The sequence below is a fragment of the Lemur catta genome, chromosome 1 (assembly GCF_020740605.2).
Source record: "Lemur catta isolate mLemCat1 chromosome 1, mLemCat1.pri, whole genome shotgun sequence".
NCBI lineage: Eukaryota > Metazoa > Chordata > Mammalia > Primates > Lemuridae > Lemur > Lemur catta.
In genome coordinates, this window is record NC_059128.1 from 96,800,907 (window position 1) to 96,823,378 (window position 22,472).

The 22,472-nt window shown below is 49.0% G+C and overlaps 1 protein-coding gene across 1 annotated transcript; it reads left to right on the forward strand.

The window, feature by feature from the left end:
• The first annotated feature begins 12,526 nt into the window (after positions 1-12,526).
• On the forward strand, positions 12,527-14,628 carry LOC123634386 (mitochondrial proton/calcium exchanger protein-like). The gene is given in 2 exon segments (XM_045545985.1): positions 12,527-13,010; positions 13,013-14,628. Coding segments are annotated over 2 exon segments (2,100 nt in total).
• Positions 14,629-22,472: the final 7,844 nt, after the last annotated feature.

Here is a 22,472-nt window from a genome sequence, read left to right on the forward strand (position 1 = left end):
AGACCCAACTGGTGACTCGGACAAACAGGACAGATTGGACTAATTGCTCTTCCCTCTCCAAAAACATGTAATTTGTTTCACGGTCAGAGATAACTAACACGCCATCAGGTCTCTCATTTCATGCTCACGATAATGCTTCCGTTTCTATGGGTTGATGCCTGCTTTACAGAGGAGAAGCAAAAGCTCAGAGAAGTCAGGCAGTTGCCTAAGGTCACACAGCCAGTGGTATCACTGGGTTGTGATTAGGTCTGCCTGACTTCTGTTCTAGCGCTAAGTTCTGCCTCCTTAGCTTTCCCTCATTCAAGGTGCAAGAATTTTTTCATGTGTCTCACAGTCCCTGGCTTGTGGCAGTTCACGTCTCTTGGTTCTGGACACCACACTTGGGAGGCTTAGAAGGCCGGGGGAGCATGGAGCAGCCAGCGGGCCCCCTACTACTCCCTCCCCGTATGGCGGTTTCAGTTGTCTTATCTGTGAAATGGGTCTAAGGCATGCTTTGTTCAACAGGGGGGTTGTAAAGACCAAATATGTTCAGGAGCAGAAAGGTGCTTTGGAAAACGGGAAGTTGTCCAGCTGTGGACATTGATGTGTCTGAGACACGGCCCAGGAGAGAATGAGGGGCTCGCTACAGGGCCCGGGAGGGAAAGAGCAGAGGGGAAAGGGCCAGTCAGGGTCTGGGCCAGGGTTCCCTCCTGAGCTCCTTCCTGTGCCTGAAGTCCCAGACATGGCTTGGGGTGAGCGGCACCTTTCCTAGGTTCTCCTTTTAAACCCTCATCCTATTTAGAGCAGTAGGATTGCACTTGACATGTAATATATGGAGCCCACGTGCCGGGAACCTCACAGACTTTTCTAATGAAATACTTACACTGGACACGCACACTAACCCTGTGTCCCACTGGACAGATATGGAAAAATGAGGCTCAGAGGACCTCAGTAATTCGTCTGAGTTCTCATGGGAGATAAGGGATCGTCAGGGTTTGGACTGAGATCTCTGGCTGAGGAGACTGCTTGTTTGAGGGCTCTTTAGTTTTTTATACCTTTCGCTGTCACCCGCAGAGTAACTAAGCACACTGAGGCTGGGGCCTGGCCAGAGAAGACCCAGAATCCTCCCCGGTGGAGGGATCCCAAAGTGCCTGAAGGCCAGGTGCCCACAGGCTGGCCTCCTTCCAGGAGGAGCTTCCAGGTTGGAAGGGGGAGCCCAGACCACCATGGCTCTGATACATGGTGATCTCTCTGTGACGTAGCCATAGCTGTTTCAGTCTGGGTCCTTCCACCTGTCTCAGGAGCTACTTTTGTTCCTCTCTCTATGACGTAGCCAGATGGATCTTCTTAAAATGCAGCCCTGGCCAAGTCACTTCCTTGTGCAAAGCTGCCCATTGGCTGCCCATCCAAGACCAAGCTCTATGAGGCCTTTCATAGCCTGCAGCCCTCACCCTCCCTGGGCTGAACCAATAATGTTCCCTACATAGGCCTTACTGGCTGTGACTCCAAGCCTTTGCTTACGCTGTTCCCGCTTCCTAGGATGCCCTTTCCCACTCCACTGCTTAATTGTCAAATTCCTTTCTGTTCATTTAAAATAGTGAATCTTATGAATATTTGATGTGTTTATTGGGCAATATACACACATGGACAAAATGGTGTATAGTAAGAATTGCTCTTCCCACCCAGGCCTAGCCACCCTGATCCCCTTGGGCTACCTGTTTCTTGTGTGCTTTTTCTTTTTGAGACAGAGTCTCACTCTGTTGCCGGGGCTAGAGTGCCGTGGCATCAGCCTAGCTCACAGCAACCTCAAACTCCTGGGCTCAAGCAATCCTCCTGCTTCAGCCTCTGAAGTAGCTGGGACTACAAGCATGCGCCACTATGCCCAGCTAATTTTTTTTTCTATATTATTTTGAGTTGTCCAGCTGATTTCTTTCTAGTTTTTAGTAGAGACAGGGTCTCGCTCTTGCTCAGGCTGGTCTCGAACTCCCGAGCTCAAACGATCCGCCCGCCTCGGCCTCCCAGAGCGCTAGGATTACAGGTGTGAGCCATCGCGCCCAACCTCTTGTGTGCTTTTGTTTCCTTGACTCTATTGGCTTCTCAGAGCTCCCACTCACCTGTCCCTTCCTGTAGACTTTCCCCTGCCTGGCACAGGTGAACCCTGCCTGCTGGGTCCTCCCTGAGAGCTTGCGCGGCACCCAGACACCCCGCCTTATTCCAGCAAATGTGCCTTGGCATATTTTATTGTGCCTGTCTGTTTATAGGCCTGTTTCCTCCCTAGCCTGGGAGCTGCTGGAGGGTGGCAACTGTGTGGAGTTGGTTTCTGTGTCCCCAGCAGGAGGCGAGGCCCTGGCACCAGGCTCAGTAAACACAGGTTAAAGGTAACGTTGAAGGATTGAAGCATCTTAGGATGGTGACAGCAGAGTGCCTGGAGCTGCTGCTCTTCACAAAAATCCCCCAGAGAGGAAATAAGTGGTGCTGGGGAAACCGAGGAGCCAGTGAAGGGGACGGGGGAGGGAGAGAATAGCTACATGTTCACCTCACACTACAGAGCAGAATAAATTCCAGATGGATGAGACTGTAAAATGTGAAAACAATGAAACCATAAAATAACTAGCATGAAATGTTCATGATTCTGATCTCTGGATGGGAAGGGCCTCTCCAAGCATAGCAGTAATGGAAGAAATTATAAAGGAAAAGATGCATATATTTGTGTACTTAAAATTGGAAACTTCTGTACATCAAAACACACCATAAATAGAATTAAAATAAAAAAGAAATATGTAAAGAGCATTTGCAAATCAAAAAGAAAAAAAAATCTAAAATCCTCAGCAGGAAGAAATGGACAGTGGCTATAAAAAGAAAATCAACAAAAGGGGAAATTTAAGTGACTGAATATTTGGAAAAATGTTTAGTCTCATTAGAAAACAAAATATGCAATTAAAAGAGGGAGATGCTATTTTTCCCTTATCACTTTGGACAAATTTATTATTTTTTTTTAAAAAGTCGTGCTCAGTGGGGCTGAGATAAAGTTTGGTAAGCAAAATGCACATTCTACTTTCCTGTGGATTGGACTATAAATGGGGTGGCTTTCAGGAAATCAGTTTCTCAATGTGGATCAAAAGCCTTAACGTCTATGCCCTTTATTCCAGCAATTCTGCTTCTGGGGATTTTTCCTGAGAAATATTCAGTTTTCTATAACAGAAAAAATTCTGAAACAGTCCAAATGTCCAATAATAGGGAATTACAGAAATGATGGTACATCTTTGTGACAATATTATGCAGCCTTTAAAAATGAGGTTGATTTGATTGCAGTTGTGAATGGTAATTGTGCCTGGGGAGCGGGAGGCGAGATGGAAGCACGTCTGGGTTTTTTTTTCCTTTCCACTTTCCATTTTCCTGGACTCTTTACCATACATTGTGTAATTTTTATAAATAAAAATATCATATTTTAGAATCTTTTTAATTATATAGAAAAATCATCATTTGCTGGAACAAGGCAGGGTGTCTGGGTGCTGTACAAGCTCTCGGGGAGGACCCAGCAGGCAGGGTTCACCTGTGCCAGGCAGGGGAAAGCCCAGAGGAAGGGACAGGTGAGTGGGAGCCCTGAGAAGCCAATATAGTCAAGGAGACAAAGGCACACAACAGACAGGCAGCTCATGGGGATCAGCGTGGCTGGGCCTGGGTGGGAGGAGCAATTCTCACTACATGCCATTTTGCCCATGTGTGTATATTGCCTAATAAACACATTAAATATTCATAAGAATAATTATTTTAAATGAACAGAAAGGAATCTGATAATTAAACAATGGAGGGATGAAGGGCATTGTAGGAAGAGGGAGCAGTATAAGCAAAGGCTTGGAGTCACAGCCTGGCCTATGTGTTTTATCACATGGTATGCCCATGCTGAACGGAAGAAAAGCAGTGATCAGCCTACATATTTGTAATGTGATACTTTATGTATACATACATACATAGGTAATACAGTAAGCACTGAATTCAGTCCCTGGCATAATAAAGCGCTGAATATATGCACACAAATTGATACTATGATATTAATGCATGCAATATGAATATAAAAATATAACCAGTGGATATATCTGGGTTCTAGAGTTTGGGATGATTTTTGCACCCTTTTTCTTTTATACTTTCCTCCATTTTTCAAATTTTTTATACAGATCATATATTATTTTATTATATTAAACTATATTGTAAATTATAATTATAAAAGCAGATTCTCCACCATAAATGTTGAATGAAAAGGATCTGGTGTTAAACTTCAATTAAATATTTCTAACTGCCAGTGTTCTGTTTAATTGAAATTTGACAGTATCAAATGAAAATAAATGAATCCTCACATTTGTATCATTTGATAGTATATTGCCACCCTTAACCACCTCCCTTCATCCCTGTAGCTCCCCTGCGAGGAGCTACATGTCAATAAAGCATGATGGAAATAGTACACACCCATACCCTCCCCCCCCCTCCCCACAATCTCCTGTGGCCTTGGACGAGTCCAGTCCTCAAGGCTCCAGTCTCATCCAAGCCCCAGTTGCAGCTTTCTAATGGGGCCTCCTGGGCTCCCCGTGGTGCAGTGGGCACCAGTGGGGGTTGGAAGGGCCATGGGAGGAGAGGAGCACCCCGCAGTCCTGGCAAGCTAGTGGGATGCACTTCGTCTTCCATTTGGCTTTCAGAGAAGGCGTCCTGGTGCTGTCCCTAGAAGACCCTGTCCTGACTGATAAGGCTCTGGCCACTCTTGATGCCCCACAGACAGTGGGTTTGACAATGGGGTGACACTTCCTCGGAAGAACAAAAGAGAAGGTCGTGTCCTGCAAACGCTTCCGGGGTAAATGCTTTCTGCTTTCTTTCACTCACTGGATTCATGTGTGATTTGTTTCTGGGGCACTTGGGATACAGAGGGTTCTCTGAGCCACAGTACAGAAACCCCACTTCACAGGTAGAGTAAAAAAATCCCAGGAGGGTGGTACGGGGAGGGGAAGAGCACAGCAAGATTATGGGGGAAGCATCACACTGGGCATGTCAGTCATACACAATCGGTCAGGCCACAGAAGAGAGGTTAGAAAGACAGTAGTAATAACAATGATGAAATAACAACTGTTGTTCATTGAGCACTTATTTTGTGCCATCTATTATCTCATTTAATTGTCCCATCATTCCTATGATGAGTAATGTTATGCTCATTTTATGGATGACGAAATTGAGACTCAGAGTGGTAAGATAAGTGCCTGTGCAGCTACTTGGTAAGTAAACGGCAGAGCTGGAATTCGAATCCAGGTTGTTCTCTCTCCCAGACTAACATCCTGACTTTGCCCTAGCCTAGGGTCTTCTCAGTAGGGGTTATTTGAAAGAGATGGATTCAATGAGTACCTACTATTAATATTAAATGCCAAGCCTGGCCTCAGTGCTTCTCACATGGTATCTCATTTAATCTTCAGAATAGCCTCTGTGGGATACGTGTAATTATCCACGTTTTGCAAATGAGAAAACTGAGGCGCAGACATTTGCCTAAGGTCACACTGAGGCAAACAAAGGGCTGTTTCAGGAAAGCACTGAGTGGGGAGAATGAATCCGGGGCAACCTGGGTGCAGGGATCAGAGCCCCAGAACCAGAAAGGAAGTGGGGGCTGCTAGGTGGATACTGTCTCCACTCACAGGAGGCAGCAGAGGGTCGAGGGGTAACTGTGATTTTGGACAAGCTGCCACCCTAGCCTCAATTTCCTCATCTGAAAAATGGGGCCACCAGTACCTACCGTACAGGGTTGCTATGAGGATTGAATGAGATAATGCACAGGACATGCTTAGAGAAATACCCACTTTCCCTTCCCTACTGGTCTCTGTCATTCCTTCAACACTCTTGGGGGGTCTGTAAAACCAGCCTGGCATCCCACCCTACTCCTGATCCCTCACCTAGCACCAGTGTGTACTGAGAGTTAACGGAACGAGAACCAGCTGAGCTGCTCTCTGGTTGTTTGACCTTGTGCAACTCACCCTCTCTGGGCCTCAATCCGGATCGCCAGGGCGGGCTGGGGGCAGGGGATGCTGAATTGGACCATCTCTGGGGGCCTCACCGTACCGGAGTGAGCCCTGTCCCCGGCTCCCCCAACCCCGGCCTGTACTGCCTTTCCTCTGAGCCCGGGCACGGGCTGCATGCACAGGCTCTGCGGGCGGAGGCGGCTGCCCACTGCCCTAGGGGCCATCCCGGAAGGCTCTTAAGAGGGACCCCGCAACACACCCTAGGTGACAGACCGAGCCTTCTTTCTCCTCCAGCCCCTGGCAGAGGCCCCCCAACACCAGCAGCGGACAGGAAAGTGACTCAGCCCCCACAGCCCCCTCCCCAGACTCACATACCCGCGGCCTTGCTTTGGAAAAAGGGTGGTTTTCATTTCTTTCCTTTTTTTTTTCTTTCAAGCACTCATACTTGTTCCGTCTCTGGGCTCTCTCTCCCACCAGCCTCCACGGACTGAGCCAGAGGTCTTCGGCCAGCCCTTCTCCAGCCTCTCCTGGTGGAGGGTCCCCCATCAGGGCGGGCTGTGTGGCCCTACTGTGAGTGGAGGAAGGGGGGGAGCCTCTGGAGGCCCCCACTGGCCCCCTATTATATTGGCTTCTATTAAATTGAAACACATAGCACATCTATTACACAATAAACCACAGCTATTTCATGGATCAAATTAAGTTTTATTTGGGCAAATTACAACCTTTCCTACAGTCATGCCTTTGTGAGGCCGTTCCCTTTCAATAAAAGCAAGCATTTCTGGGGCTGGCCCTCTTGGACCAAAGCTCCATGGTGGGTTGGGGGCTCATGCTGGGGCTGGCAAGAGGGTGGGACTGTGCATGGGGCATGTGTGTGCGTGCACACGTGTGCATGTGTGTGTTTGTGCATGAGACGGGAATTCTTGGAGCCCCTCTTGGGAATGGATTTGGCCTTATCCTCCCCCTGCCTTCTCATCCTGAGGTTGCCATGGAAGTCTGCAGAGAACTTCTCATTAAACAAGAAAAGAGCAGCAGCAGCAACGGCAGCAGGAAGGCATTTCCCGGAATCCGGGAGGAAGCATGAGTCACCGGCCTGCTAAGTGAGCCCTGCATGGCCACTGCGGCCCCAGCCCAGGAGGCCTGCAGCGCAGGGCCAGCCATCAGGCCCACGCCAGGCCGGCCCACATAGACACGCCTGCTGCCCAGGCTGACGCAGGCTCCAGGAATGCAAACAAAGCTGGGTGGAGGGGCCTTGCAAGGGCCAGGGCGCTGGGCCAGGCAGGAGGCAGCAAGCCTGTGGGAGAGGCCTGTACAAGGGCCTTGGGCCTCGGATGAGCCCTTCTCTGGTGTTCTTGGAGCCCAGGACACCTGGCCGGTAAGGGTCCTAACTCCTGGCATGACCCAGCCTAGCACGGCCAGCTCTGGCTGTCAAGGCCCTCGCGGGGCAGGGCGAGGAGTTGCCCTTAGATCAGAGGTTCTCAAAGTTGGTCCCTGGACCAGCACCAGTTGGTCCCTGGGGACTTGTCAGAAATGCAGATTCTTGTACCCTACCCCCTCCACAGACCTACTAAATCAGAAAGCTTGGGAGTGGGGCCAGCAATCTGTTTTAACAAGCCCTGCCGGCGATTCTGATGCCCGCTCCAATTTGAGGACCACTACACTTAATGACGTATGAGTCCATTTCAAACCACGTCTGCTGGACAGTCATTCAGCACAGTGAGAGCTCATGCTCGATAGTGCTTCCTGGGTGCCGGGCACTGAGCTGACTGCCTTCCCCGTGCTAACACATTTAATCCTCACGGCAACCCCTTGAGGTCGGGTTCTGTGATCACTGCTCCATTTCACAGGTGATAAGTGCTGCTTTTTTCCCAGAAGCCACAGTTCTGGGACCTCAGAGGTGATGGGAGATGCCGGGCTGGACTCAGTTTTGGCCCGTGCTGGGTAACTAGTTTAGTGGCTGCCCGGCCTTTCCCTGGGTAGCTTTTCCTAAAATGCCCTTCACAAGCTGTCCTGCTACCTAAGAGGTGGCTGAATGGGGAGAACTCTCACCTGGAACTGGGGAATACGAGGGAACAAGGCAAGCGGAGTGAGAGAAGCGGGAGGAGACGGGAGAGGAGCGAGGCCTGGGAGAGATGCACAGTCCCGCAGAGTCTTGCTTCTGCTAACGTGGCTCCTGGACCGACCAGCACCACCAACAATGCCCGGGAGCCTGTGAGAAATGCGGAATCCTGGGCCCTACTCCAGGCTTACTGATTCCGAATCTGCACGTTCACAAGATCCCCAGGGATGTGCATGCACAGTTAAGTTCAGGAAGCATGGAGCAGGGCACAGAGGCAGACCCCCGAGCCCCTTCCTACTGCAGGTAACAGGAGGCTCTGGCTCCCTCATGAGCACAAGGATCCCTTGGTAAACCCTTGAACTTGAGGGCACTGGAGGCACCCTCCAGCCCTTAAAACCCCACAGCCAAACTAATGTAGCGATTAGATGCTCTCACCCTACTGAGTTGCCTCTTCCCTGGGTGAGGACTTCACTTCCTTTATGGTCTTTTCCTGGAATGTGAGCTCTGGGTTCTAACCCAGGCTCTTCCACTTACTGACTGTGATCCTGGAAGTTGCTAAACTTCTCTGTGCCTTGATTTTCCTTTTCTGTAAAACAAGAGTAACAATATTTCCTACAGCATACATTTTTTTTTTTTTTTGCTGCAGATGAAATCAGCATACACATATAGAATGCTTAGAACAGTAAGTACTTAGCACATAACTGCATTAACATTAGCTACTTGATTATTTCAGCCTTCCTTCTTTCCCTCCTCTGGGTGGCCCTTGGGCTGGGGGCGTGGTGGAGGGAAGGCAGTGCTGACCTCTGAGGAGTCAGGGAAGGCAGTGCCATGGCAGGGACGCTGGATTGGAGATGACGCCTGTAGGGGAGAGAGGGAAATGTGTTTCTGTGACACCCACGATATCCACAGCTCAGTGCCAGGCATGATCCTCCTTTCCACAGCTGTACCAGGAAAGTGCTGTTATTTTCTAATCTTGCAGATGAGGATTGAAGCCCCAAAGTAGAATGACTGGCCCAAGGTCTCGCAGTCAGCAAGGGGTGGAGCTAGTGCTTGGTGGGGTCTGCCTGGCCAGCTTGACCTCAGCCCCCCTCACACGCCCCCATGCCTCCCTCTCCACTACAACCCAGCCCCGCCCCCTGAGGGGGGTCCAGAGACCAGGGCTGGCAGAGGAGTAGGGAGCCTGAGGTGTCCTGAGGACGTGGCTTGTGGCTCCTTCCCTAGGGCCACGGTCTCCCCTGGGTGGTGCCTCCTTCTTGCAGGCCAGTGGGGTCTGCGGAATGGACCTGCCATGGGTTGGCTGCTCCTGGCTTTGCTTCCCCAGCACAGTTTCCTTGTCCCTCTGTCCCCTGACTGGGAGGCAGATGTGTTAAGACCCCCAGCAAGGGGGATTTCTGGTTTCAGTTCTGATGTATAAAGGGCTTGGAAGTTGTCACTCTCATCCTCACAGCAAGAAAAAAGTCAAAGAAACTGAAAGTCAACAACTTTTCTTATTTTCATTGGAGAATTAAGGTCACAGGGCAAACCGCCACTGTGAAATCTGGGGTGATGGGTGAAGCCAGAGAATCACGGCCAAGATCAGCTTACCTGAAGCAGAGCCACTGGAGCTGGTAACCGTTGGGAACACTTAAATGGTAAGTTTGATGAACTTCTGGAAGCTAAATGTGGACTTGCTTAAAAATTAAAAACTTCTAGGGGCCCAGTCATAGCACCCCTCTCAATATTTAAACAGGTTTTACCTCCAGAAACCTCACCAGGGTTACATGAGGATGATCAGAGAAAAAGCCCTTTGTTTCAGGCAGAAAGAGGGGAAAAAATAACCATTTTGAAATACCCCCACTGTAACAAAAGTCTACCCTCCAGGGAAACTATTGTACCAGAGCCTTATCTGACCTGAGGGAGGGGCATTAGACAACTCCAGCCCCTCTATCCTTCCTGTCTGTCTCACTTAAGGGGAGGAGAAAAGGGGACTAAGGAATGCTCCTTAAGGTTATAGCCCAGGGACTCAGGCCAACTGAAAAACTAAGATTAAATGATAAGAGTGTAGAATGCCTCCCTTCCCCAACATCTTATTACCACCACCACAAGCCTTCAGTATAATAACAGAACTGAAAGAGCTGCAAGACACAGACTTTTTAAGTAGGAATCCATAGGGAAACCCAAAGAAAACCATGGGGGCGGGAATAAAACAAGGAAATTAGAGGAAATCAAAGCTTCTGGCACTTACAGCTACAGCAAACCTTAAACACAGCCCAGCTTCTAGCAAGAATAACATAACATCTCTCTCTAAAAGCCTAATTACTTCAGTTTGTATAACCTAATATATCATGCCTTGCTTTCAACAAAAAATTAAAAGGCATGCTAAAAGTCAAGAAAACACACAGTCTGAAGAGACAAAGTAAGCATTAGGACCAGACTCAGATATCACAAAGATTTTGGAATTAATCAGACAGGGGATTTAAAATTATAATTACTAATATTTTAAAGGATCTAGTGGGAAAAGTAGATTACATGCAGAACACATGGGTAATGTAAGCAGAGAGGTGGAATTTCTAAGAAAAATCAAAAGGAAATGTGAGAAATCAAAAACAAAAGAAACAAATTTCTTTAATGGGTTTGATGGGCCAAGGAAAGAATCAGTAAGCATGAAGATATGCCAATAGAAACTTCCCAAGCTGAAATGCAAAGAGAACAAACAGAATGGAGGTGGGGAGAGGCAGGGAATAGAATATCCAGGAACTGTGGGACAGTTACTGAAGGTGTAACGTGTGCCTAGTGGGAATACCAGAAGGAGAATAAAGGGGGAAAGAAGTAGAAGAAATATCTGAAGTTAACAATGGTTGAGAAATTTCCAAAATTAATGATAGAGACCAAACCACAGATCTTGGAAACTCAAAGAACACCAAGCAGGATAAATACCATAAAATTCACACCTAAGAGGTTGTGTTCAAACTGCAGAAAACCAAAGACAAAGAGAAAATCTTGAAAGAAATCAGAGGAAAAATATACTTTGCCCACAGAGGAACAGGAGAAGAATTACAACAGACTTCTCATCAGAAACCATACAAGCCAGGAGAGGATGGAGTGAAATTTTTAAAGTATTGAAAGAAAAAAAAAAACCCCATCAACCTAGAATACTGTATCCAGTGAAATTATTCTTTTAAAGTGACAGAGAAATAAAGACTTTCTCAGACAAACAAAAACTAAGGGTATTTGTCACCAGTAGGTCTGTCTTCCAAGAAATGTTAAGTTCTTCAGAGAGAAGGAAAATTATATAGGTCAGAAACTTGGATCTCCATAAAGAAAGGATGAGTATCAGAGAAGAAATAATAAAGATAAAATAAAAAATGCATATTTTCTTATTCTCAATTGATTTAATAGATAACTGTTCAAAGTAATAATAACACAAATGTATTGGGTGATTGCAGCATATGCATAAGTGAAATGAATACTAGCAATGTTATAAGGAATGGAAGGGGGGCATTGGGAATACTCTGCTATAAGGTAACATGAAGTGATATAGTGTTATTGAAAGTGGACTTAGATTAGTTGCAAATGTATATTGTGAACTCTAGGACAACTAAAAAAATCTAAAAAGAAGGGTGATTGATATACTAAGAGAGGGGGAAAAAATGGAACCAGAGAAGGCAGAAAAAGGGGAAGATTAAAAAAAGAAAGAAGTACAATAAATTGAAAACAGTTACATGGTAGGTATTAATCCAACTATATCAATAATCACCTTAAATACAAACGGTATAAACACAGCAATGAAAACACAGACTGCCAGAGGGATTTTTTAAAAAAAGATCTATGTTGTCTACAACAATCCCACTCTTTAAATATAAAGGCACAGATAGATTAAAAGGGACAAAGTCTAACATTCATTCACGATGATAAAAACTTTTAATAAAATAGGAATAGAGGAGAATTTCCTCAATTTGATAAATAATATCGACAAAACCTACAGCCAACATCATACTTAATAGTGAAAAAGTAGATATTTTCCTGTTAACATCAAAAACTAGGTAGGGATGTCCCCTCTCACCATTCCAATCCAACATGGTACTGGAAATCCTAGCTAATGCAGTAAGACAAGAAAAGGAAATAAAAGGTATATAGATTGGGAATGAAGAAATAAAACTATCCTTATGCACAGATAACATGATTAAGAAGAAAATCCCAAAGAACTTTTAAAAAAGCTACCGGAACTAGGGATTATAGCAAGGTTGCAGGGTACAAACAGCTAAAGAAATGGAAAGCGCAGGCCGCGCCTCCTCCCCGCCCTCCCCCCACCTCGCCGGAAGTGTGTACCCGGAAGTGTGTACCCGGAAGTGCGTGACCGGAAGTGCGTGCTCGGAAGCCTGCACCTGGACTCGGCGGCCCGGGTGCCAGGTCCTGGAGCTGGGCGAGGGCCAACCGCGTTTGTTCACCGTCCGCGCGGGCCCCCCGGGGGCGCTAGGCTGAGGAGCGGTGGCGGCGGAAGCAGCGGCAGAGGCACACGGCCATGGCGTCCGTCTTGCTGCAGCGCTGTCACCCCCAGGCGCCCGCCCTGAGGGGTGGTCTGCGATGTACCGACATCGTGCGGCTGGTGAGCCGTGTGCACGATCCATTTGGCTGCAGTGCTCCTGTCCACCCTGCGTGCCTTTCCTTCCGCGGCCGTCACCTCAGCGCTTGGCCTCCGAGGCCCGAGCATTGGCGTGCTGTGGCTGCAGCGCCATGTTTGGTTGTCGCGGGACCTCTGGGCCTTCCTGCGTGCTGCTGGCACTCCTCGTCCCCTCTTGGCAATGACTCCGCACTGAAGCCCCCCACGTCCCCCAAGGACAAGAACAAGAAGCTGGAGGAGGGAGGGCCCGTGTACAGCCCCCCTGCGGCGGTGCCGGTGACGCCAGTCTGGCGGCGGGTCCTGGACGGGCTGAAGCACTATTACCGCGGCTTCCGCCTGCTCTGGATCGACACCAAGATCGCCGCGCGCACGCTCGGGAGGATTCTCAGAGGTTTGTCCGGGTCTGTGCTGACCTCTTCCGCCTGGTCCCCCTCCTCGTCTTCATCGTGGTACCATTCATGGAGTTCCTGTTGCCCATCGCGGTGAAGCTCTTTCCCAACATGTTGCCATCCACATTTGAGACCCAGTCCATCAAGGAGGAGAGGCTGAAGAAGCAGCTGCGGGGGAAGCTGGAGATGGCCAAGTTTCTCCAGGACACCCTCGAGGAGATGGCCTTGAAGAACAAGGCAGCCAAGAGGAGTGCCACCAAAGATTTTTCTGCGTTTTTCCAGAAGATCCGAGAGACAGGGGAAAGACCCAGCAATGAAGAAATCATGCGTTTTTCCAAATTATTCGAGGATGAGTTGACCCTGGATAACCTAACACGGCCCCAGCTGGTGGCACTGTGTGAGCTGTTGGATCTCCAGGCCATTGGTGTGGACAACTTCCTGCGTTTCCAGCTCACCATGAGGCTGAGGTCCATAAAGGCTGACGACAAACTGATTGCTGAGGAAGGAGTGGACAGCCTGAGCATCAGGGAGTTGCAGTCTGCATGTGGGGCTCGAGGCATGCGGGCCCTTGGGGTCACAGAAGACCGTCTGAGGGGCCAGCTGAAGCAGTGGTTGGACCCGCACCTGTATCAGGAGATCCCCACATCACTGCTTTTATTGTCCCGAGCCATGTACCTCCCAGACACCCTCTCCCCTGCTGACCAGCTCAAATCCACCTTGAAGACCCTTCCAGAGATCGTGGTCAAGGGAGCCCAGGTGAATGTGTCCAAGATTGAGGGTGAGCAGGTGGACAACAAGATTAAGTTGGAGGCCACACTGCAGGAGGAAGCAGCCATCCAGCAGGAGCACCGGGAGAAGAAGCTGCAGAAGCTCTCTCAAGCAGCAAAGGAAACGGCAGAAGCCACCCCTGGGAGGCCAGTGGCTGATCAGCAGCCAGACGTGCCTGATGTGATCCTGCCATCAGAAGCCCTGAAAGACACTGCCCCTGTGCTGGAGGTCTTGAAGGAAGAGGAAATAACTAAGGAAGATATTGGCATACTCAGTGATGCCTGTTCTAAACTGAAGAAGCAAAAGAAGTCCCTAACCAAGGAGAAGGAGGAGCTGGAGCTACTAAAGGAAGATGTCCAGGACTACAGTGAGGACTTGCAAGAGATAAAGAAGGAACTTTGAAAGACCAGCAAAGAAAAATATGTGGAAAAATCTAAAGCCAGCAAAAGACTGACAAAGAGAGTGCAAAAGATGATTTCCCGGATAGACACCTTGATCTTGCAGTTGGAGACAGATCAGAAGGCTGGCGAGCTGGGCCCAGCAGAGGGCTCACCTGCTGAGGAGAAATTCATGAGGATCACTGACCTCATCAGTGTCATGAAGCAAATCAAACAAATCCCAGAAAACAAGCTGATCATCTTGGCCACAACACTGGATAAAAATAAGGATGGCAAGATCAATATCAACAACCTCATCAAGATGACTGAGCTGGTGGACAAAGAAGACATTCACATCTCTACCAGCCAGGTGGCTGAGATTGTGGCAATGCTGGAGAAGGAGGAGAAGGTGGAAGAGAAGAAGGCTAAGGAAAAGGTTGCAAAGGAGGGTGCAGAAGTGAAGAATTAAGGCTGGTCCTGGCTCTCAGGCATTTTGGTGGCCCTGCAAGTGCCTGCCTCCATCCTACTGCATCAGCTGCTGTGGTACTGACCATAATAGTGATTGCTTTGAGGTGATTCTTGGTGGCAAATCTAATATTTTGTCTGGAATAAATCAGAAACTTCCATTTAAAAAAGAGAAAAATGAAATGGAGAGATATTCCATGTTCATGGATAGGAAAATTCAGTATTGTTAAGATAATAATTCTTCCCAACTTGTTCTATAGATTCAATGCAACCCCAATTATTAATAAAATTTCAGTGAGTTATTTTGTGAATATTGACAGAGTAGCCAGCACAATTACTGAAAAAGAACAAAGTCGGAGAACTGACACTACTCGACTTCAAAGCATACTATAAAGATATGGTAATCAGAAGGTGTGGTATTGATGAAAGAATAGACAAATGGATCAATGAAATGCAATAGAGGGCCCAGAAATAGACACACATAAATATAGTCAACTGATCTTTGACAAAGGAGCAAAGGCAATTCAATGGGGAAAAAAAAAGGTAGTCTTTTTCAACAAATGGTGCTGGAACAAGTGGACATACCACGTGCAAAAAATGAATATAGACATAGAATTTTACATCTTTCATAAAATTAACTCAAAATAGATCACAGACCTAAACATAAAACAAAACTATAAAATTCCCAGAAGATAACTAAGGAGAAAATCTAGATCACTTTGGCTTGGTAGTGAGTTTTCAGATACATCAAAAGTGTGATCCATGAAAGTAAAAATGTAAACTATGGACTTTAGTTAATAATAATGTGTCAATATTGGTTCATTGACTGCAGCAAATGTACCACAGTGATGCAAGATGTTAATATAGGGGAAACTGGGGGCTGGAATTATATTGGAACTCTCTGTATTCTCAGCTTAATTTTTCTCTAAATCAAACTGTTCTTAAAGAATAAAGTCTATTCATTAAAAAAAAAAAAAAAAAGCAAGGCAGCTCTTCAGAGCTCTATGACCTTACACAATGACCACAGGCTGTACTTGGCACCTGGGCAACATCTGGGGATGGGCTTTTGGTGCCTGTTTCCCCAGAGATCAAGTCATTGTTTAGGGAACAGAGCCTCTGGAGCCTGACAGACATGTAATACAATCCTGACTCCATCACTCACCTGCTGCGTGACATTGGGTCGGTCACTTGTCCTCTCTGAGCCTCAGGTCCCTCATCTATAGAGACAATAGTTGTAACTGCTTTATGAGTAGGGTGTTAGAAGGATATTTCTTATTTGAAGACATTCCATAGAAAGTGCCTCAGAATACTCCCTGGCTAGAGGCAAGGCCACAATAAACATTCCCTGCTCATGTTAGTAAGAATAATGAACACAGTACTGAGCCCTTGCTCTACAGCACCCCCTGCTGGTTAGTGGAGATCCAGAAGCTAAAACATCAGTTCCCCTCCAGGGCTCATTGTTTAAAAGACTCTTAGACTTATCGATCTACCAACCTTGTGGGGCAGAGGCCACCGACTCCCTGCACATGGAGTGCAGTGTGAAGCAGGCTTAGCTGAGGGGTGAGGCTGGGAAGGGACTCTGAGATGGGGCACTAGAGCTAGGTCCCCAAAGATGGGGTCCAGCTGAGAGCATGGCCTGAGCGCGGCTTGGAGGGTGGCTAAAGCATGGTTTGTTCTGGGACTGGCGAGCAGTCTGGTGCACATCACTGACCCCAGAAAGAATCAAGGCTGGAAAGGGCAGGGTGCAGAGGTCACTTGGCCCAATCATCTCACTTTAGAGATGAGGAACTGGGGCCCAGAGAGAAAGGAAGAGACCCCCAATTGTCACACTGCTAGATTCGTTTTCATCTTGCGACCTAATAAACTTGGAGAATGAGGGTTTTGATAAAGGAGAAGGGTAGTTTAATGATGGTGGTAATGATAGCTGATATTTGCAAACTGATTAATATGTGCTAAGCACTATTTCTAGGGGCTTTACAAGGGTTATTTTATCCACAAAATAACCCTGAGGTAGGTACTATTATTCCCATGTTATAGTTGAGGTAACTGAGGCACAAAGAGATTAAATAATGACTCTCCATTGCATTCAGGACTTTCCCAAACCCTGCTCACCGCCTCTTCCACATTCGCCCTGCATTTCTCCCCTGCTGGCAGAGCAGCAACACTGTTCCCTTATCCCCCTTATCCCACAACTGGAGCTTCAGGAGGGGCCAGTTCACTGGTTTCAGCCAATCATGAAAGTCTACTCTTCTTGCTAGAAATTGGTTCAGGTACAGGCATGTGATGCCTCCTGGCCTATTAGAAATGGAAGAGAGAATTTTGAAAGCAGTATTTTCCTTTTTTTTTTTTTTTCCAAGGGATGGGGTCTTGGTATGTTGCCCAGGCTGGAATGCAGTGCTGTGCACAGGAACGATCCCACTACTGATCACCACAGGAGTTCTGATCTGCTCCATTTCTGACCTGGGCTGGTTCATCCCTTCTTAGGCAACCTGCTGGTTTCCTGCTCCCGAGAGGTCACCATACTGATGCCAAACTTAGTTCAGACACCTGATCAGCATAGTGCACTACATTCCAGAACTCCTGGACTCAAGCAGTCCTCCCACCTCAGCCTCCAAGTAGCCGGGACTACAGGTGGATGCTCTCACGCCTAGATGGAAATGGTTTTTTGATTGTAAAAGAGGGAGAGAGAGGGAGGAAAGGAGAGATCAAAGGAACAGGCTACAACCACTCCTCTACCTCTGGACATTGTGGTGTCTGCATGCGATGTCAGAACCATGGCGGCCACCTTAGTTCCATGAGGGGACAAGTCTGAGGATAGTCTGACACACTGAAGATGGCAGAGCAGAGGCAGGGAATTAACTGGGTCCTTGAAGATGTGGTTGAGCTGTTGAATTAACCAATCCTGGAAGCCCCCTCCTCTCACTAATATGGGAGATTTTGCATCACTTATTTGTTAAGCCAGTTATGTCAGAGTTTTCTGTTCTTTGCAGCTGAAAGCATTCTTGTTGGTATGAAGATGAACCCCAAACCTCTCCACATGTCATTCAAGCCTAAGACTCCACAGCCCTGCTTCTTGTGAACATCATCTGCTGTAGCCAGAGTCAAGGATTTGCCATTCCCAGGAAGGGCCACGTTCTGTGGGGCCTCTGGGCATTTGCGCTTGCTCTTTCCTGTGTTTGAAGTGTCCTCCCATGTGTCTGTTTTACACACCTCCCTCTCTTCTTTCCTGAGCCGGATGCTCTATCGTGTCCTCAGCAGAGTCTGAGTGGCTCCCTGACTCGGGGATCCCACAGCACCTGCCTGTGTGGCCACCATCACATCGCCCTTGTCACCCAAGGTTGTCACTTTTTGGTTTATGTGTTTGCTGTATTTCCCAGACTGAGACCTCTGGACTGAGGGCAAGACCTGGTCACATTCATTTCTGTGCCCTTGCCACTCAGTGCAGGGCTCAGCCCAGAGCATACACCCTCTAAGTGGCTATGGAATGAATAAGGGTGTGGGAATCATCTGAGTCCCCTGGGGCTCACAAGGGGCACTGGAGAGGCAGCGTCCAGGACGACAGCATTAATAATTGCAATCGGTAATGAGCCACTTACTACAGGCCAGGCTCTTCCCACACGCTCTCACATGCTCTTTATGGCATGACTGTTACCCTCACTTTATAGATGAGGAAACTGAGGCACAGAGGCGTGAAGCCACTTGCCCAGAGCTGGGATTTGAAGGGAGGTCTGTTGGTCTGTTACTAAGTGAAGGGAGAAATATACTGAATGGTGTGTGCGATTGTAATAGGACGGCAGGGATATTTGCAATTTACTTTGCCAATTTTCTCAGTATTTCTAATTTTGTTTCAGAAGCGTAATAGGGAAAAATAAAAAATATATAGCCAAAGGTTTAGAGAATTAATGCTAGGCTGGGCCATGTGCTCTGACTTCACTTTCTTAGAGGATGATGTAGTGGAGCAGGAGCCCACACAATTCTGTATCCCCAAGATGCCACCTGACCAGGACAACGCCAGCATTTCCTAATGCCTGTGTTCTCTATTCTGAGTCTCAGGAAGTTTTCATTTGGTTTTTGTTTTCTTCCTTCCTTCTTCCTCTCTCTTTCTTTCTTTGTTCTTTCTTTCTTCCTTTTTTCCTCTATTTTTTGTCAGAAAGTGAGGATAATGAATGAGCATTGCTTAAATTTTTCCAGCACGGCTTACAATTTTTTGAACTCGAAAAAGGTTAAATCATTAGGTTGTTGGGTGTGGATAGGGAGGTATTAGAAAGCTTATTTCCCCAAAATACACCCCTTTGCTCTCTTGTTTGTATAAAACTTCATCCTGGAGGCTTCTTGGGGGCCAAAGAACAAGCACACAAATAAAATCAGGCCATAACCATTCTGCTCTCTGCTCCTCTCCCAGCTGGACCCTGGGTGGAGCCCCAGAACCGAGGTCTGGGGGACACCAGGAAACAAGGCCAGCAAACCCCAGGAGGGGCGCTCTTTGCATACCTTGGCATAGGCTCAGAAGTGCAAGGAAGCAAGTAGCCAGCCCCCCACGACCAGGCCTGTGATGCTGCTCCCCAGTCCAGCACAGGGGCCCTGCTCAGAGAGGGGAGGGAGGCATTGGTTCCCTCTTCTGTGACATGGGGCTGTTGTGAAAATCCACCGGGATGAAACACGGGACTAGGGGCGGGGACATCCAGGCTGGGCAGGAGCTCAGGAGGTGTGGGCTGAGCCCCGTCTGTGAAGATGGGCCTGGGGTGGAGAGGAGGTTTTGCAGGTCAAAAAGCGTGTGTTTTGAGAAACCCTTTCTGTTCTTGGCTTGGGAAGTACATGCTTCTGTGAATCATTTCTTCTTCTTGCAGCATTGGTGTGTTTTTTTCCCCCATCTCATCTTGAAGTCACGTAAACCCCTAATGCCAATTTCTTCTTCCGCCCAGGCAGGCCTCCAGCAGCTGCCTGCCTGTGCCATCTTGAGGCAGCGTGGCCGGTGGGAAGGCTGCAAGGCAGCGTCCCCCTCCAGAGAGAAGGTCCTGCCTTGCAGTTGCCAGGTTTTAAGCAGCTGGCGTGGGGCAGTGGAAAGAACTCTTGGTTGGTGTCACATTAGAAGCTCCGAATGCCTCCTGGTCCTGCTGCAAAGCTGCCGGTGCCACCTCAGACTTCAGCTTCCACCCTGAGAAATGGGGTGTCTGCTCTAAATGTTGGCAAAGGGCCTCCTCAGCTTTGCGGTCCTAAGGGAAGGGCTGGGACAGCTGGAGGAAGGTTAGCAGGGAGCTGAGACCTCTCCCTCCGGGTCTTCCCTTGAGGTCCGGGCCCCCATTCCCCGGCAGGGTTTGAGGCAGCGGCAGCTACTGGGTAACGCAGACCAGATGCAGCCCTTTCCCCAGACATGCTCAGCGGCCTTCCTCCTCGGAGGCCTTGGGGATATTTGAAACTCCGTGGAGTTTGGCTTCAGAGGCTGGAGTGGAAACCACAGCCCCATTACGCGAGCACATATGATCTCCCTGGGACGACAGCAGCAGACCGGCCTCGGAAAATGAGACAGGTTCAAGGCCACTGGCTCTGCGGAGCACGCTTTTGCCTCCCCAAGTAGGACGCTGCGTGGGAGCCCCAGGGAGGGCAAGTCCAGCGCGCTCGGCCAGAATGGAGTGGCCTCCGGGGTTGTGGGATCTCTGTCACCCGAGCATGGGCACAAAGGCCAGGGGCCTTTACAGAGGAGACTTGAGCCTGGTGCCGGGGCTGGACACCCACCACGGAACCACTTGCCTCCCCCCCAACGCGAGCTCGTATTTTGAGAGCTTTACGTCTGCCAGACTAATCCTTGAAGAAGAAAAATTCTGTTGAAAGGGAACGAACCCCTCCCTCACCCTATGGCAACCTAAGCAACTACGTTTGCACAAATGAGTGGAAAATGATTCTAAAGTCACTGACAGTTAAGACACCCCAACTTCCATCACTGCCTAGTTGGGTAACTTTGGGCCAACAATTTAATATCTTCAGCCTCAGATTTCCTGTTTGCCTAATGGAAACACTGAGCCTTACCCCACGGCGCTATGAGACGTGCACGAAGGGGCCCAGCACAGCCTCGGTAGAGGCAGGTCAGTGCTGCTCCCAAATGACACTGATTAAATCCTCATTTCCGATTTCTAAATAATCCAAGACCATCATAACTGCCCATCAGCACTTGTGGTTGGCAAAAATAGCCAAGATACCCCCCGGGGGTGGCTGTGGGCCAGGCAGCGGCAGTCTGGTGGCCTGCTTGGGGAGTGCAGGCCCTCTGGGCTTGCGTGATGGCTGGGGTGGGACTCTGAATGCTGGGGACCCATCACGGGGGCCCTTAAGGGTGGAGTCGGAGCTGAGTCCATCTCTCTCGGCCCTTCCAGCCTGAGGCTCTTTCTCCCCGGCACTCTTCAGGGCGAAGGCTCAGCAGGGCAGTGGATCCCCAAGCTTCGTTCTGCTCATTGTCCAGTCACCTGGGGTGCTCTGGGCTGGCTACTTAGCTATTTATGTGGGGTACAGGACTGACTTAGTCACTTAGCAGCCTCAGTTTCCTCCTGTGTAAAGTGGGAAGAGTAGCCATGTTAGCTCTCTGGCAGGCTGCTGTGAGTGGGAGGGAGCGTGGACAGTGGCTTTGATTATGCGCTCCTTCCCACCGCGGTGGGGAGAGACCTCAGCCTGCAGGGTGCCAAGGACGGGGGTGCAGAGCGGGCTGCTGGCCTGGGTGGTCAGCTCCCAGGGGAAAGGCACATCCCCTGGCCCAGAGTCTGGGAGTGGGCGGAGCCAGTTACTGTTACTTTAAGGTTTGTGGATGGAACTAGATTAGAGTTGGTAATGGACCTTGTAATAGTCAGGCCACCCTAGCCAAAGATAATGAAGCCTTTTCTGCTCCTGCCAGACCCCCAACTGGGTCTCCATCTGTGCCCTCCCCAGCCAAAGTCCAGCCTTCCTCTCACCCGCCATTCATTCATGCCCTCGCTCATTCTGCAAACACTTTCAAGCACCCTGTAGGTGCCGGGCGCTGGGGATACAGTTTTCACTGAGCATGGGTCCTGCCCACATGCAGCCTACACTCCATGTGGGGGAGGAAGTCCTCAAACAAACAGCCACACACATCAATACAGAATTACAAAATGTAACCAGTGCTGGGAAGGAAAGGAATGGGGTATTAGGAGAGTGAATAATGAGGGCCCAGCTTCCCGCAGGCCGGCTCGCACTCTGTGGCTGGCCGTGTCCTGGGCATTGATGGTAACTCGCTGCATCCTCACCACGTCCCCGTGGTGGGTTCTCTCCACTTTACAGATGAGGAAAGTGAAGCTCAAGAAGTGGAAAAACTTGCTTGAGACCCACAGCTAGGAGACTGGAGCCGCCGTGTGGCCTGGCATGGGAACCCAAACCCCTTACCCGGAAGCTGCACCGCCCTGGGGAGTGGGAGACTGAGAGTAGCTCTTGGAGGGACTGGCCTTGTGCTGAGACCTGGCAGATGACCTGGGTTGGCCAGAGGAAGAGGAGGGAGAACTTCTAGGAGCAGCTTGGACTTGCGGCCTGCGGGCAGGAGGGAAAGGCGAGTGAGAGGGAATGGATGAAGACAGAGGAGGAAGGTGGAGGAGTGGGGCCCCGAGGGCCTTGAGGGGTGTCTGTGTCCATCCTGAGTGGTGGGAGGCTGACTGGGGGTGGGAGCCTGGAACCTTGATCGATCGCTAACCCGGACACAGCCACACACTTCCCAGGGCCAGGGCAGAGCCCAGATCTCAAATGTTCCCTGTAATTCTGTGACTTAGGGGGGGCAGGCTTCTCTCTTCCTTTTTCACAAATGAGGAAACTGAGACCCGGAGAGGAAGTCAAATGTTTTTCTCATGGTCATGGAGA